Source organism: Taeniopygia guttata, chromosome 29, assembly GCF_048771995.1.
Source record: "Taeniopygia guttata chromosome 29, bTaeGut7.mat, whole genome shotgun sequence".
NCBI classification, from domain to species: Eukaryota; Metazoa; Chordata; class Aves; order Passeriformes; family Estrildidae; genus Taeniopygia; species Taeniopygia guttata.
The window spans coordinates 4,632,166-4,648,519 of record NC_133054.1 but is presented as its reverse complement, the minus strand read 5'-3'; the positions used below and the strand labels follow the sequence as shown (position 1 = coordinate 4,648,519).

Sequence of the window (16,354 nt, the reverse complement as noted above, 5' to 3'; positions counted from 1 at the left end):
CCTGACCCCCCCCACTCAAATTCCTTAACCCATCCTCCCCCCTCCCAGGACCCCCAAATCCCAACCCTGTCCCCCCCAGGACCCCCGTGCCCCTCCCCAAATGTCCCATCCCGCCCCCCTGCGCCCCCCAAACCCTTCCCACACCGCTGGCTGCCACCACCCTGTCCCCAAATGTCCCCAAATGTCCCCAAATGTCCCCCCGCTGTCACTAAAATCCTCTTTTCACCCCAAATTCACCTCTCGGGAATTTTTGGAGTCCGCGGGGACGTTCCGGGGGCTCCGGGGGGGTGTCCGGGGGTGTCCGGGGGTGTCCGAAGTGTCCGGGGGTGTCCGGGGGTGTCCGGGGGTGTCCGGGGGTGTCCAAGGATGTCCGGGAGTGTCCGGGGGTGTCCGGGGGGTCCCACAGAGAGGGGGTTCAGAATCCCTCCCCCTTTCCAAACCCGCTGGGGCCGTGCCTCAGTTTCCCTCCTCCCTCTCACCGTTTCCAGTCAGCTCCTGACCCCCCCACGCCCCCCCAGGGTTAATTTTTATTATTATTTTTTTAATTTCCCCATCTCCTGGCGGGTTTATTTCCCTCCCGGGCGGCGTTTTTGGGGCAGAACGCGCGGGGCCGTTTCCATTCCGCGCACGGCGGCGGCTCCGGGATGAGTCACCGGCACCGGCAGCGGCGACATCGCCCCGGGACCCCCCCGCGACCCGGACCCCCCCCAAAAAATCCGGGCTTGGGGTGCGGCCAGGACGCGGCCGGCAAAAATCGCGTTAAACCCCAAAAAAACCCAAAAAAACCCCCCATAAAACAGAACAAAACGGCAAAAAAAAAACCAAAAGTGACAACGAGCCCCCCCCCCGCCCCCTCCCCGCTCCCGGGGGGCTCGGCCGCCCCCTCCCCGCTCCCGGCCCCGGTTTATTTCGGGCCCGGCAATCACGAGCCCGAATCGTTCCCCGGAGCCCCCCCGAACCCCCCGAGCCCCCCGAGCCCCCCCCGCTCCTCCCGCTTTTGTCTCGCGCGCGCCCACGGACCCCCCCGGGACCACCCCCACCCCAAAACCCCGCCCCTCCCCCCCCGCAGCCCAAAGTTTCGGCAGAGAAAAGCGAAGATTCGGGGGAGAAAAGCGAAAATTCGGGGGAGAAAAGCGAAAAATCGGGTTTTTTTGGGGTTTTTTTTGGATATTTTGGGGTTTTTTGGTTTTTTTTTGAACCCCGAAATCGACTCGAGGAGCCCCAAAACGAGCGGCTCCGCTTGGAGGAGCCCGACATGAGCGGTTCGGGCACCCCAAAAGTGATTTTAGGGACCAAAAAATTGGTTTAAGCAGCCACAAAATGACTTCGGGACCCCCCCAATGTGAGTTTGGGATCCCCAAAATCCGTTCGAGGATCCCCAAAATGAGTTTGAGGATCCCCAAATCAGTTTGAGGACCCCAAAAGTCACTTTGAGGACCCCGAGTTTATTTGAAGACCCCCAAAATGAGATTGAGACCCCTAAAATCAGGTCGAGGATCCCCAAAAGTGATTCGAGACCCCCCCAAAATGCGTTTGAGGCCCCTAAAATCAGTCCAAGAAATCCCAAATCACTTTGAGGACCCCCGAGTTTCTTTGAAACCCCCCCAAAATGAGGTGGGGGTCCCCCCACGAGCAGCTGGAGGAGCCCAAATTTGGGGTTGGAGACCCTCAAGGTGCCCGGGGGGGGGGGGTCACAGCCCGGGGGGGTCCCAAGGCTGCAAATCCGTGAGGGGAGGGACCCCCAAACACATTTTGGGGGGTTAAAGAGAGGTTCCCCCCCCCCAGAATCAGCGGCTGGAGGTGCCGGGGGGGCCCGGGGGGTGCCGGGGCGGGCTCGGGGGGCTCGGGGGGGCACCCCAGGGTGGGGCGCTGCCGCGGTGGGCGCTGCTCCCGCCCCCGCCGTTACATAAAGGCTGATTGACATTCCCGGGGGCGCCTGCCGGGAGCCTGCGGGGGGGGGAGCACCCCAAAACCCCCCCGGGCCGTCCTCACACCCCCCCGGGCCCGCATGGGGGTCCCCGCACCCCGAAATCCCCCCGGGTCAGTGTTGAGACCCCCCCGGTCTGAACCTGAGGTCCCCTCACCCAAAAACCGCCGCCCCGGGCCACCCCTGGGACCCCCCCGGGCCACCCCTGGGACCCTCCCCTGGGCCACCCCTGGGTGCCCCCCGGGCCAGCAGCGCCCCCGAGGGGCTCCATGGGGGCTGGGGGGGCACGGGGGGGGCCCGGGGGGGTCAGGGGGTCCCCTCAAGCTCCCGGTGCCCCCCCCAGCCCAGGGGAGAGGCCGCGGGTTTGGGGGGGGGCTGCTGACCCCCCCTCCGGTGGCGGAGGGGACAAAGGGACACTGCCAGGGGTCGGGCATGGAGGGGGCACCGGGGGGCACCGGGGGGGTCACGGCCCCTCCCTGGGGGTCACCGGGGGGCTCTGAGTCCTCCCCCCGCTGCCAAACCCGGAGGCGCCCCCACAGCCCCCCCGGGGGTCCCGGGGCGCCTCCCCCTCCCCCCGGGGGTCCTGACCCCCCCCACCCCTCCCGGGGCTTCAGGAGGTTTTGGGGTCCCCCCCCCCCATTGGGGTCCCCCCAGAGGGGTCCTGGCTGCCCCCGGGGGGGTCCCGGACCCCTCCCTCCCCCCGGGGGTCCCGGGGCAGCCGCCCCTCCCCCCGCGTTCCCCCGGGGGTCCCGGCGCCGCGCGGGGCTGGGCGGGGACCCCCCCGCTCCGGTCCCGGCCCCCGCCCCCGGCTGCCCCCGCCCCGCCCCGCCCGCCGGTGCCGGTGCCGGTGCCGGTGCCGGCTCGGGGAAAGTTGCGGCGAGCCCCGGTCGGCGGAGGCTGAGGCGGCGGCGGCGGGGGACCGGGGCACGGCGGCGGCACCGGGGCACGGCGGCGACAGCGGCGGCACCGGCGGCACCGGCGGCACCGGCCGAGCATCCCCCGGTAGGAGCGCGCAGCATCCCCGCTCCGGCGCTGCCCATCCCCGCTCCTCCGCTCCCAGCCCGGTTCTTCCCGCTTCCCCCGGCCCCGGCGCTCCCGGTTCTCCCCTCCCGGTTCTCCATTCCCGGTTCTCCATTCCCGGTTCTCCATCCCGGTTCTCCATTCCCGGTTCTGCCCTCCCGGTTCTCCATTCCCGGTTCTCCATTCCCGGTTCTCCCCTCCCGGTTCTCCCCTCCCGGTTCTCCCCTCCCGGTTCTCCATTCCCGGTTCTCCATTCCCGGTTCTCCATCCCCGGTTCTCCATCCCCGTTTCTCCATCCCGGTTTTCGGTTCCCGGCCCTCTCTTCCCGGCCCTCCCCCGTTCTCCATTCCCGTTTCTCCGTCCCCGGCCCTGCCCGGTTCTCCATCCCGGTTCTCCGTTCCCGGCCCTCTCTTCCCGGCGCTCCCCGGTTCTCCCCCGCCGCCGCTCCCACCCCCGGTGCCCGGATCCATCTTGGCTCCGGTGCTGCCTGCGCAGCCGCCGGCTACCGGGGGGCGGGGGGGGGCCGGGCCGGGGGGGGCGGCCGCCGGGGCTGCGGCCGCTACCGGGGCCGGGGGAGCCGAGCACCGGGGCCGGGGGAGCCGCCGGGGCCGGGGGGCTCCGGGGTTAACGGGAGGCGCCGGGAACCGGCACCGCGGGAGCAGCGGCGGCGGCGGCGGGAGGGACCGGGGGCTACGGGAAAGCACCGGGGGCTACGGGAAGGGATCGGGGGCTACGGAAGGGATCGGGGGCTACGGGAAAGGACCGGGGGCTACCGGAGGGACCAGGGGCTACCGGAGGGATCGGGGGTTACCGGAGGGACCGGGGGCTACGGGAGGGACCGGGGGCTACGGGAAGGAGCCGGGGGCTACCGGAGGGACCGGGGGCTACGGGAAGGAGCCGGGGGCTACCGGAGGGAGCCGGGGGCTACCGGAGGGACGGGGCGCTACGGGAAGGAGCCGGGGGCTACCGGAGGGAGCCGGGGGCTACCGGAGGGACCGGGGCCGGGCCGGGCTGAGCGCGCCGCCGGTGCCCAGGGGCGATGGAGCCGCCGCGGAGCCTCCCGGGGCTGGAGCGGGAGCGCGGCGCGCTGGACGCGGCCGGGGGGTGCCCGTCCCCGCTGGACCCCCGCGCCCTGCCCGGCAGGAAGGTCTGGGTCAAGCTGCGGGCGCTGTGAGTGACCCCCGGCCGCGGGACCCCAAAACCCAGGGGAGAGACCGGGAGGGACCCCAGAGAGAGACACCCCAAAGCGGGACACCCCTGAAAGAGGGACAGCCCCCCAAAGAGAGACACCCCCCCCAAAGAGAGACACCCCCCAAAGAGAGACACCCCCCAAAGAGAGAGACCCCCCAAACAGAGGCACCCCACAAACAGAGACATCCCCCAAAACGGGACAGCCCCCCCAAACAGAGACACCCCCCAAAGAGAGACACCCCCCAAAGAGAGACACCCCCCAAAGAGAGAGACCCCCCAAACAGAGGCACCCCACAAACAGAGACATCCCCCAAAACGGGACAGCCCCCCCAAACAGAGACACCCCCCAAAGAGAGACACCCCCCAGAGACACCCCCCAAAGAGAGAGACCCCCAGACAGAGACACCCCCCAGAGACACCCCCCAAAGCGCGACAGCCAAACCCCAACACTGGGCCCACAAACCGGGACCCCAACCCCCAAACTGGGACCACCAAACCCCAAACTGGGACCACCAAACCCCAAACTGGGACCCTTAAACCCCAAACTGGGACCACCAAACCCCAAACTGGGACCACCAAACCCCAAACTGGGACCACCAAACCAGGACCCCTCAGACCCAAACCGGGACCCCCAAATCGGGACCCCAAATCCCATCTGAGGATCCCCCCCCCCCCCCCCAACCAAGACCTGCCACCCCACTCCCACTTTGGGGACCCCCATCCTCCTCCAGGACCCCCCCCAGCGCCCCCACCCCAAAAAGACACCCTGGGACCCCCCGGGTGTCCCCAGGGACCCTGCGGGTGTCCCCAGGCCTCCATTTGGGACCCCTTGGGGACAGACTTGTGGGTCCCGCTCCCCCCGCGTGGCACTCTGGGGGTGTCACCCTCCCCCTGGGTGTCACCCTGGGGTGACACAGGTGTCCCCAAGCCCGTGGGGACAGCGCAGGCGCTGCAGGTGACACCTGCGGGGGGGCTGGCGGGGGGTGCCACCCCCTCACCTGTGTCGCGGGGAGCTCACGTGTCCCCGCGCCCACCTGCGGCACGTGCGTGGGGACACGCGTGGGGACACGTGTGGGACACGGCGGGGGGGGGGGGGGCAGGCGGGGCAGGGTGGCCGTGTGGCACACGCGGGTGACACACCTGGGCCGCGGGTGACACACCTGAGAGCGCCAGGGGACACGCGGGGGGGACACGGGGGTGTCACACGGGGGTGGCACTCCGGGAGTGTCACACGGGGGGTGGCACTGTGGGGGTGTCACACGCGTGTCCCCACGTGTCGCTCCCACACGGGGGTGACCCCTGTGTCCCCAAAGTGGGGGTAGTCCCCTCCTGAGCCCCCCCCCATTTCGAGGTCCCCGAGGCCACCCTGTCACCCGTGGGGTGGCCCTGGGGACACGGGGGTCACCGGCAGGGGACACGGTGGCAGGGTGGCCCAGGGGGTGCCACCCTGCCCCACCTTGTCCCCACGAGTGACACGGGGGTCACCGAGGCTGGGGTCCCGGGGGGTGGCTGTCCCCGGGGGGGTCCCTGCGGGTCCCCACGGGGGTGGCCGGGCACGGAAGGTGACAATCGCCATCCCCAAGGTCACAGCAGCGCTGCTGACGTCGGTGCCCCCCCCGTTCCCCCCGGCCCCCCTCGCTGTCACCGTCACTGTCGCCGTGACCGTGACCAGGGGACGTGGTGGCCCCTCCCCAGCGAGTGGTGGCCGCGGTGGCCGCACGAATGTCCCCGCGCTGTCACCACCCCGGGTGTCACCACCCTGTGCCACCACCCCCCCTCCCCGTGCCGTTCCGTGCCACCTGTGCCACCCTTGGTGCCACCTGTGCCACCCCATGTCGTGGTGCCACCCGTGCCAGCCATGCGGGGGCTGTGGGGGTGGCACTACCTGTGACCCCCTGTTCCCCGCCTGGGGGGGCTGTGACCCCCTGTCCCTAACCTGGGGGGGTGTGACCCCCTGTCCCCAACCTGGGGGGGCTGTGACCCCCCTGTCCCCAACCTGGGGGGGTTGTGACCCCCTGTCCCCAACCCGGGGGGGCTGTGACCCCCTGTCCCCAACCTGGGGGGGCTGTGACCCCTTGTCCCCAACCGGGGGGGGATGTCACCCCCTGTCCCCAACCTGGGGGGGCTGTGACCCCCTGTCCCCAACCTGGGGGGGCTGTGACCCCCTGTCCCCAACCTGGGGGGCTGTGACCCCCTGTCCCCAACCTGGGGGGGGTGTGACCCCCTGTCCCCAGCCTGGGGGGGCTGTGACCCCCTGTCCCCAGCCTGGGGGGGCTGTGACCCCTTGTCCCCAACCGGGGGGGATGTCACCCCCTGTCCCCAGCCTGGGGGGGCTGTGACCCCTTGTCCCCAACCTGGGGGGGCTGTGACCCCCTGTCCCCAGCCTGGGGGGGCTGTGACCCCTTGTCCTTAACCTGGGGGGGCTGTGACCCCCTGTCCCCAACCTGGGGGGGCTGTGACCCCCTGTCCCTAACCGGGGGGGCTGTGACCCCCTGTCCCAAACCTGGGGGGGCTGTGACCTCCTGTCCCCAACCTGGGGGGGGCTGTGACCCCTTGTCCCCAACCTGGGGGGCTGTGACCCCCTGTCCCCAACCTGGGGGGGGCTGTGACCCCCTGTCCCCAACCTGGGGGGCTGTGACCCCCTGTCCCCAGTCTGGGGGGGGTGTGACCCCCTGTCCCCAGTCTGGGGGGGGTGTGACCCCCTGTCCCTAACCTGGGGGGGCTGTCACCCCCTGTCCCCAGCCTGGGGGGGCTGTGACCCCCTGTCCCTAACCGGGGGGGCTGTGACCCCTTGTCCCTAACTTGGGGGGGCTGTGACCCCCTGTCCCCCACCTGGGGGCTGTCCCTGCTGTCCCTGGGGGTCAGTGCCACCCTGTCCCCGCTGTCCCCGGGGGTCTCCCACCCCTGCCCCCCCGGGGGTCCCTAACCCCGTGCCCCCCGGGTCCCCCGTGTCCCCCCCCAGGCTGCGCTACCTGCTGAAGCAGCTGGAGTCGGGCGAGGTGAACGTGGAGGAGCTGCGGCGGAACCTGGAGTGCGCGGCCTCGCTGCTCGAGGCGGTCTGCATCGACGAGACCAGGTGCGGGACACGCGGGACACGCGGGGACAGGGACAGAGCGGGGACAGCGCGGGGACAGCGCGGGGACAGCCCGGGGACAGGGACAGCGGGACAGGCGGGAACAGGGACAGCGCGACACGTGGGGACAGAGCGGGGACAGCCCGGGGACAGCGCGGAGACAGCCCAGGGACATTGCGGGGACAGTGCGGGGACAGCGCGGGGACAGCGCGGGGACAGCGCGGGGACAGGGACAGCGCGGGGACAGGGACAGCGTGGGGACAGCGCGGAGACAGGGACAGCACGACATGCAGGGACAGGGACTGTGCGACACGCGGGGCCAGCCCGGGGACAGCGGGACACGCGGGGACAGGGACAGCGCGGGGACAGCGCAGGGACAGCGTGGGACAGCGCGACAGGCGGGGACAATGCGGGGACAGCCTGGGGACAGCCCCGGGACAGCGTGACAGGCGGGGACAGTGGGACATGCAGGGACAGGGATGGTGCGACACGCGGGGACAGAGTGCGGACAGCGCGGGGACAACGCGACACGCGTGGCCAGCCCGGCCAGCTCCGAGCGTGGCGTGTCCCCAGGCAGGCGCTGGACAGCGAGGACGAGCTGCGGGAGATGGGCTCGGACGCGGCCGTGCCCTCCGAGGTGCGGGACTGGCTCGCCGCCACCTTCACGCAGCAGGCGCGGGCCAAGGGGCGCCGCGCCGAGGAAAAACCCAAATTCCGCAGCATCGTGCACGCCGTGCAGGCCGGCATCTTCGTGGAGAGGTGACACGCGTGGGGACACGGCCGGCGGGGCGCGGCGGGGACGGGGAGGGCACGGCGGGGACAGGGACACCCTGAGATGGCTGCAGAGGAGACAGGGACACCCCGAGGAGGGCACAGAGGGGACAGGGACACCCTGAGATGGCTGCGGAGGGGACAGGGACACCCCGAGGAGGGCACAGAGGGGACAGGGACACCCCGAGGGGGGCACAGAGGGGACAGGGACACCCTGAGATGGCTGCAGAGGGGACAGGGACACCCTGAGGAGGACGCGGTGTGTCCCCAGCCCCCGGCGGTCCCCGGGTGTGTCCCCAGCTCTGGCCCCCAGTCCCAGGTGTGCCCCCAGCCCCGTGGTGTCCCCAGGTGTGTCCCCAGGGTGTTCCCAGAGGTGTCCCCAGATGTGTCCCCAGGGTGTCCCCAGCCCTGGGGTGTCCCCAGAGATGTCCCCGGGGTGTCCCCAGAGGTGTCCCCGGGGTGTCCCCAGCCCCAGGGTGTCCCCAGGGTGTCCCCAGAGGTGTCCCCGGGTGTGTCCCCAGCTCTGGCCCCCAGTCCCAGGTGTGCCCCCAGCCCCGCGGTGTCCCCAGGTGTGTCCCCAGAGGTGTCCCCGGGGTGTCCCCAGAGGTGTCCCCGGGGTGTCCCCAGCCCCGGGGTGTCCCCAGATGTGTCCCCAGGGGTGTCCCCGGGGTGTCCCCAGCCCCGGGGCTCCCCAGCCCCCCCAGCCCCCCCAGCCCTGCCTCCCCCCAGGATGTTCCGCCGGACGTACACGGCCGTGGGGCCGAGCTACTCCTCCTCCGTGCTCAACTGCCTGAAGGTACCGGGGCGCCCCAGACACCCCAAACACCCCAAAACAGCCCAAACACCCCAAAACAGCCCAAACACCCCAAAACAGCCCAAACCAGCCCAAAACCAGCCCCAAAACAACCCAAACCAGCCCAAAACCAGCCCCATAACGACCCAAAACCAACCTAAAAATAACCCCAAACCAACCCCAAAACAACCCTAAACCACCCCAAAACAGCCCCAAACCAACCCCCAAACCCCGTGAGGCCGCTGGGAGGCACTGGGAGGCACTGGGAATGGCCGGGAATCAATGGGAATTTGGGAATCTCTGGGAAACAACACGGATCTCTGGAAATCTCTGAGAATTTGGGAATCAACGGGAATATTTGGGAATACATGGGAATCTCTGGGAACCACTGGGAGCATCTGGGAATCTGGAAATCAGTGGGAATATCTGAAAATCAATGGGAATCAACCTCTGGGAATCACTGGGAATCAACCTCTGGGAACCGCTGGGGTTTTACTGGGAATCTCTGGGAATCAATGGGAATTTGGGAATCCCTGGGAATCCTCGGCTTCACTGGGGTTTTCAGTGGGAATCGCTGGGAACCCCTGGAATTCCCGGGCATCCCCCGATGTCCCCAATGTCCCCAGTGTCCCAAATGCCCCAAGTCCCCCCGGTGTCCCCAGTGTCCCCAGTGTCCCCAGTGTCCCAAATGTCCCAAATGCCCCAAATCCCCCCGCTGTCCCCATTGTCCCAAATGCCCTAAATCCCCCCAGTGTCCCCGGTGTCCCCAGTGTCCCAAATGCCCCAAGTCCCCCCGGTGTCCCAAATGTCCCAAATGCCCCAAGTCCCCCCGGTGTCCCCAGTGCCCCAAATGCCCCAAATCCCCCCGGTGTCCCCAGTGTCCCAAATGCCCCAAGTCCCCCCGATGTCCCCAATGTCCCCGGTGTCCCCGGTGTCCCAAATGTCCCAAATGCCCCAAGTCCCCCCGGTGTCCCCAGTGTCCCCGATGTCCCCGCAGGGCCTGGACCAGTGGTGCTTTGACGTGTTCTCGCTGCACCGCGCGGCCGAGGAGCACTCGCTGCGCACGGTGGTGTTCGAGCTCTTCACCCGCCACAACCTCAACAGCCGCTTCAAGGTGTGCCCGGGACCCCAAAATATCCCAAAAATACCCCAAAATACCCTCAAAACACCCTCATAACATCAACAGCTGCTTCAAGGCGTGACCCGACATCCAAAATCCCCCAAAACACCCCCCAAAATCCCAAACAGCCCCAAAACCCTCCCCAGGACCCCCAAACTCCATCCCAAAACCCCCTCAGGACCCCCGAAATCTACCCCAGGACCCCCCAAATCCACCCCGGGACCCCCCAGACTCCCCCAGCAGCCCTCGGGGACATCCCGGCGGTGTCACCGCGCTGTCCCCGCCGGCAGATTCCCGGCGCGTTCCTGACGGCGCTGCTGGAGGCGCTGGAGGGCGGCTACGGAAAGTTCCGGAACCCCTACCACAACCAGGTGCACGCGGCCGACGTCACCCAGACCGTGCACTGCGTCCTGCTGCGCACCGGCATGCTGGTACGGGGACAGGGACAGGGACAGGGACAGGGACACGGGACATGGGGACAGGGGACAGGGACAGGGGACACGGGACAGGGGACACGGGGATATAGGGACACGGGACATGGGACATGGGACAGGGGACAGGGACACGGGACAGGGGACAGGGGACAGGGACACGGGACAGGGACACGGGACACTGGACATGGGGACACGGGACACAGGACACGGGACGCGGACACCGGACATGGGGATATAGGGACACGGGACAGGGGACATGGGGATATGGGGACACGGGACACAGGACACGGGACAGGGGACAGGGGACAGGGGACATGGGACATGGGGACACGGGACACGGGACATGGGACATGGGCATATGGGGACATGGGGACACGGGACACGGAACACGGGACATGGGACAGGGGACACAGGACACGGGACAGGGGACACGGGACATGGGGACAAGGGACAGGGGACAGGGGACACGGGACAGGGGACACAGGACATGGGACAGGGACATGGGACAGGGGACATGGGGATATGGAGACATGGGGGACACGGGGACACCGGACATGGGGACAGTCACCGAGGGTGGCACCGTGCCACCCACCTGGTCCCCAATGCACCTGGCGGTGCTCGTTGCCGTGGGAACGTCCCCAGGGTGGCACTGGGCGTGGGGGACAGCTGGACACACACGGGGTGGCACCTGGGACGTGTCTGTGCCCAGTTGTCACATGCATGGTGGCACCCGGCCCAATCGTCCCCAGCTGGCTGCCACACGTGGGGTGGCACCTGGCGCACGTGCTGCCTGTTGTCCCCACGCTGCGGTCACGGCACACCCGGGGTGTCACATTCACGGTGGGGGTGGCCCTGTCCCCATCATTGTCCCTGTCCCTGACTTGCTGTCCCTGTCCCTGTCCCCTCTGTCCCTGTCCCTGTCCCTGTCCCTGTCCCCTCTGTCCCTGTCCCCTCTGTCCCTGTCCCCAGCACTGTCTCTCCGAGATCGAGCTCTTGGCCATCGTCTTCGCCGCCGCCATCCACGACTTTGAGCACACGGGGACAACCAACAGCTTCCACATCCAGACCAAGTGAGGGCACAGGGTGGCACGGGTGGCACGGGGTGGCACGGGTGGCATGGCATGGCACGGGTGGCACGGCATGGCACGGGAACACAGGGTGGCATGGCATGGCCCGGGTGGCACCCGCGCTGTGGGTGGCACGGAGTGTCCCAGGCAGGGCTGTGCACCAGGGGGCACCTTGGGGACACCCGGGCAACCAACAGGGCCACCAACACAGCCGGGACACAGCCGTGCTGCCACCCCTCGCTCCGGGGTCCTGTCCCCATGCCCGGTGTCCCCGTGTCCCCGTGTCCCCATGCCCGGTGTCCCCGTGTCCCCATGCCCAGGTCGGACACCGCCATCCTGTACAACGACCGCTCGGTGCTGGAGAACCACCACATCAGCGCCGTGTTCCGCCTGATGCAGGACGAGGAGCTCAACATCTTCGTCAACCTCACCAAGGACGAGTTCGCGTAAGGTCCCCCCGGCGCCATCCCCGCTGTCCCCTCGCTGTCCCCTCGCTGTCCCCTCGCTGTCCCCTGAGCGTGTCCCCTCCCGCAGGGAGCTGCGGGCGCTGGTCATCGAGATGGTCCTGGCCACCGACATGTCCTGCCACTTCCAGCAGGTCAAGTCCATGAAGACGGCGCTGCAGCAGCTGGAGAGGTGGGTGGGGGTGGCGGAGCGGGAGGTCCCCGGCCCCCGGGCGTGTCCCCAGGGGTGGCTTTGGGGACAATCCGCGCGCCGGGTGCCGTCCCCAGGCTGGACAAGTCCAAGGTGCTGTCGCTGCTGCTGCACGCGGCCGACATCAGCCACCCCACCAAGCAGTGGGCCGTGCACAGCCGCTGGACCAAGGCGCTGATGGAGGAGTTCTTCCGGCAGGTAGGGCCGGGGCCGGGCGGGGGGACGCGGGGCCACCCCGTGGGGACGCCACCGATGTCCCTTGCCTTGCCAGGGGGACAAGGAGGCCGAGCTGGGGCTGCCCTTCTCGCCCCTCTGCGACCGCACCTCCACGCTGGTGGCCCAGTCGCAGATCGGTGAGTCCGGGGCAGGTTCCCGTCCCCGTCCTGTCCCCGCGCCGTCCCTGGTGTGTCCCCAACCACGCCGCGTCCCCTCCTGTCCCCAGGGTTCATCGACTTCATCGTGGAGCCGACCTTCTCGGTGCTCACCGACGTGGCCGAGAAGTTGGTGACGCCGCTGGCCGAGGACGGCTCCAAGGCCAAGGGTAACCCCGCGGCCACCCAGCAGCCCAGGTGGGCGTCCCCGTCCCCCAGGCTCGTGCCCTGCGGTGGCGCTGGTGGCCCTGGCCCGCTGCCAGCTGTCCCCATCGTCCCCCAGCTCGCAGTGGCGGCAGCCGTCCCTGGATGAGCACCTGGAGCTGGGGGACATCAAAGCCGACCTGGCCGGGTTCCGCTCCACCTGGACCAAGCACATCCAGGAGAACAAGCAGAAGTGGAAGGAGAGGGCGGCCAGCGGTAGGGGACGGCCACCAGGGCCACCATGGCCACTATGGCCACCATGGCCACCATGACCACCATGGCCACTATGGGCACCACGGCCACTATGGTCACCACGGCCACTATGGCCAGCATGGCCACTATGGGCACCACGGCCACCACGGCCACCATGGCCACCACGGCCACCACGGCCACTATGGTCACCACGGCCAGCATGGCCACCATGGCCACTATGGCCACTACAGCCTCCAGGGCCACCATGGTCACCATGGCCACCAGGGAGGGGCTGGGGACCACCATGAACAGCTCAGGGCCAGCTCTGTCGCAGTGTCCCCAGACCAGAGGTGACACAAGTGTGGCGCGGGTGGCACAGCCTGGTGGGCAGGGGCTGGCCCCGGGGGGGGGAGGACAGGAGTTCTAGGGTGTCCCTGGTGACCCCGGTGGCCCGGTGACCCCGGTGACCCGGTGACCCCGGCCCTTCCCCCAGGCATCACCAACCAGGCGTCCATCGATGAGCTGTCCCCGTCCCCGGGCGAGGAACCCGCGGCCACCGGGCCCCACAGCGAGAACGGGGACGTGGAATAGCGGCGGGAGGAGAGAGGTGGGGACACCGGGAGGGGAACGGGGACACCGGGAGGGGAATGGGGACACCGGGAGGGGTGGGGACACCGGGAGGGGTGGGGACACTGGGAGGGGAATGGGGACACCGGGAGGGGAATGGGGATACCGGGAGGGGAATGGGGACACCGGGAGGGGAATGGGGACACCAGGAGGGGAATGGGGACACCGGGAGGGGTGGGGACACCGGGAGGGGAGTGGGGACACCGGGAGGGGAATGGGGACACCGGGAGGGGAATGGGGACACCGGGAGGGGAGTGGGGACACCGGGAGGGGAATGGGGACACCGGGAGGGGATGGGGACACCGGGAGGGGAATGGGGACACCGGGATGGGAATGGGGACACCGGGAGGGGAGTGGGGACACCGGGAGGGGTGGGGACACCGGGAGGGTTGGGGACACCGGGAGGGGAATGGGGACACCGGGAGGGGAATGGGGACACCGGGAGGGGAATGGGGACACCGGGATGGGAATGGGGACACCGGGACGGGAGTGGGGACACCGGGAGGGGAATGGGGACACCGGGAGGGGAATGGGGACACCGGGAGGGGTGGGGACAGCGGGAGGGGTGGGGACACCGGGATGGGAATGGGGACACCGGGACGGGAGTGGGGACACCGGGAGGGGAATGGGGACACCGGGAGGGGAATGGGGACACCGGGAGGGGAATGGGGACACCGGGAGGGATGGGGACACCGGGAGGGGAATGGGGACACCGGGAGGGGAATGGGGACACCGGGAGGGGTGGGGACAGCGGGAGGGGTGGGGACACCGGGATGGGAATGGGGACACCGGGACGGGAGTGGGGACACCGGGAGGGGAATGGGGACACCGGGAGGGGAATGGGGACACCGGGACGGGAGTGGGGACACCGGGACGGGAGTGGGGACACCGGGAGGGGAATGGGGACACCGGGAGGGGAATGGGGACACCGGGAGGGGAATGGGGACACCGGGAGGGATGGGGACACCGGGAGGAGTGGGAACACCGGGAGGGGAATGGGGATACCGGGATGGGAGTGGGGACACCAGGAGGGGAATGTGGACACCGGGATGGGAATGGGGACACCGGGAGGGGTGGGGACACCGGGACGGGAGTGGGGACATGGCGGTGACTTTCCTCTGCCAGCAGGTCCTTGTCTGACCCAGTGACACCGTCTCGTCTTCGATGCCATCGAATTCAGCACCATCTGCAGGGCAGGAGCCCCCGGGCCGGGCTCGGACCCGTGTCACCCCCGTGCCAGGACCGGTGTCACCTCCATGCCAGGACCGGTGCCACTGCCGTGCCAGGACCGGTGTCACCCCCGTGCCAGGACCGGTGTCACCCCCGTGCCAGGACCGGTGTCACCCCCGTGCCAGGACCGGTGTCACCCCCGTGCCAGAATCGGTGTCACCCCCGTGCCAGGACCGGTGTCACCCCCGTGCCAGAATCGGTGCCACCGCCGTGCCAGGAGCCCCCCGGGCTGTCCCCTCTGTCGCCGGTGCCACCGGTGCCTCACTGCCACCCCCGGCCCCCGCCGGGCTCGGTCCTTCGGGATTTTTAGAAACGCTTTTCCCGCTCGGGAGGGGCTGGGGCGGGGACGGTGGCGCTGGGGACAGCCCGGGGGGACACGATGGCACCGCCAGGGCCACCGCGATCCCCTCGGTGCCCGCGGGGTCTGGCTGGTGACACCGTGAGGGTGGCACTGTGCCCTGTCCCCATCCCGCCCGGGGACGGGGACAGGGATGGGGACAAGAGAGGGACAGGAGGGGGACAGGGACGGGGACAAGAGAGGGACAGGAGGGGGACAGGGGAGGGGACAGGGGAGGGGACAGGAGCAGGGACAGAAGGTGGGGACAGGAGAGGGAACAGGGACAGGAGAGAGGACGAGGACGGGGACAGGGACTGGGTCAGGAGACAGGCGGAGGGGACAGGGGAGGGGACAGGGCCAGGTGGCCCTGGGGACAGGGAGCGGCGGGGACAGGGACAGATCCCGCTCCGGTGTCCCCCGGCTCCAGCACCGGAATGTCCCCGCTTCCTGCGACATCCGGGGAATGTTCGGGAATGCTCCCACACCCCGCTCCAGCCGCCTCGGGACCCCAGAATGTTTGGGGCATCCCAGAATGTTTGGGGCACTCTTGGGATTCTCAGAATGTTTGGGGCATCCTCGGGAATCCCGGAATGTTTGGGGCACCCTCCGGCCCCCGCCCCGTGCCTTGGGAACCCGCGCGCATCCTGGAGCATCCCCGGCAGCATCCCGGATCATTCCTGCCCTGGAATTCCGGATCATTCCTGTCCTGGAATCCCGCAGGATCCTGGATCATTCCTGCCCGGGAATTCCGGATCATTCCCGTCCTGGAATCCCGCAGGATCCTGGATCATTCCTGCCCGGGAATCCTGCAGGATCCCGGATCATTCCCGTCCTGGAGTCCCACAGGATCCCGGATCATTCCTGCCCGGGAATTCCGGATCATTCCTGCCCTGGAAATCCACAGGATCCCGGATCATTCCCGTCCTGGAATCCCGCAGGATCCTGGATCCACCCTCAGGAACGTTCCAGAATCCCGAATCCAGGCTTGGGATCTTCCAGGATCCTGGATCCAGCCTCGTGAACATTCCAGAACCCCGGATCCGATCTTGGGATCTCCGAGAATCCCAGATCCAGCCCTGGGAATGTTCCAGAATCCCAGATCCAGCCTTGGGAATCTCCAGGATCCCAAATCCACTCTCGGGAATGTTCCAGAATCCCGGATCTGCTGCCCCTCGAGCACAGCCCCACCCTCATCCCGACATCCTGGATTCCCTCCGGTGCCCTGGGTCTGCCCCGAGCCCTGGGAATGTTCTGGAACATCCCCAGGAATGCTCAGGAATGTTCCGGAATGTCCCCGGGAATGCTCAGGAATGTTCTGGAACATCCCCGGAAATGCTCAGGAA

At 68.9% G+C, this 16,354-nt stretch overlaps 1 protein-coding gene across 4 annotated transcripts; it reads left to right on the top strand.

Annotated features, from left to right (window-relative positions):
• Positions 1–2,735: 2,735 nt before the first annotated feature.
• On the top strand, positions 2,736–15,210 carry PDE1B (phosphodiesterase 1B). 4 transcript variants are annotated; one of them, XM_041711534.2, is made up of 16 exons: positions 2,736–2,929; positions 3,982–4,117; positions 7,101–7,214; positions 7,785–7,970; positions 8,712–8,778; positions 9,773–9,889; positions 10,186–10,326; positions 11,299–11,399; positions 11,717–11,842; positions 11,931–12,032; positions 12,128–12,248; positions 12,322–12,403; positions 12,493–12,619; positions 12,705–12,841; positions 13,311–13,424; positions 14,573–15,210. In XM_041711534.2, exons 2-15 carry the CDS (start codon positions 3,987–3,989, stop codon positions 13,406–13,408), a joined length of 1,650 nt encoding a protein of 549 aa, XP_041567468.2. In that variant the 5' UTR covers positions 2,736–2,929; positions 3,982–3,986; the 3' UTR covers positions 13,409–13,424; positions 14,573–15,210. The 4 variants fall into 4 exon arrangements, with proteins under 4 accessions (XP_041567468.2, XP_072775674.1, XP_041567470.2 ...); XM_072919573.1 differs by having other exon boundaries at positions 14,570–15,210; XM_041711536.2 differs by having other exon boundaries at positions 2,922–2,929; positions 7,789–7,970.
• Positions 15,211–16,354: the final 1,144 nt, after the last annotated feature.

Excerpts from the sequence above, each read along its gene's own strand:
- PDE1B (XM_041711534.2), top strand. The coding sequence starts at position 3,987 with ATGGAGCCGCCGCGGAGCCTCCCGGGGCTGGAGCGGGAGCGCGGCGCG. Across the intron at positions 9,890-10,185 it reads ACCTCAACAGCCGCTTCAAG|ATTCCCGGCGCGTTCCTGAC; the intron begins GTGTGCCCGGGA and ends CCCCGCCGGCAG. Across the intron at positions 11,843-11,930 it reads CTCACCAAGGACGAGTTCGC|GGAGCTGCGGGCGCTGGTCA; the intron begins GTAAGGTCCCCC and ends CCCCTCCCGCAG.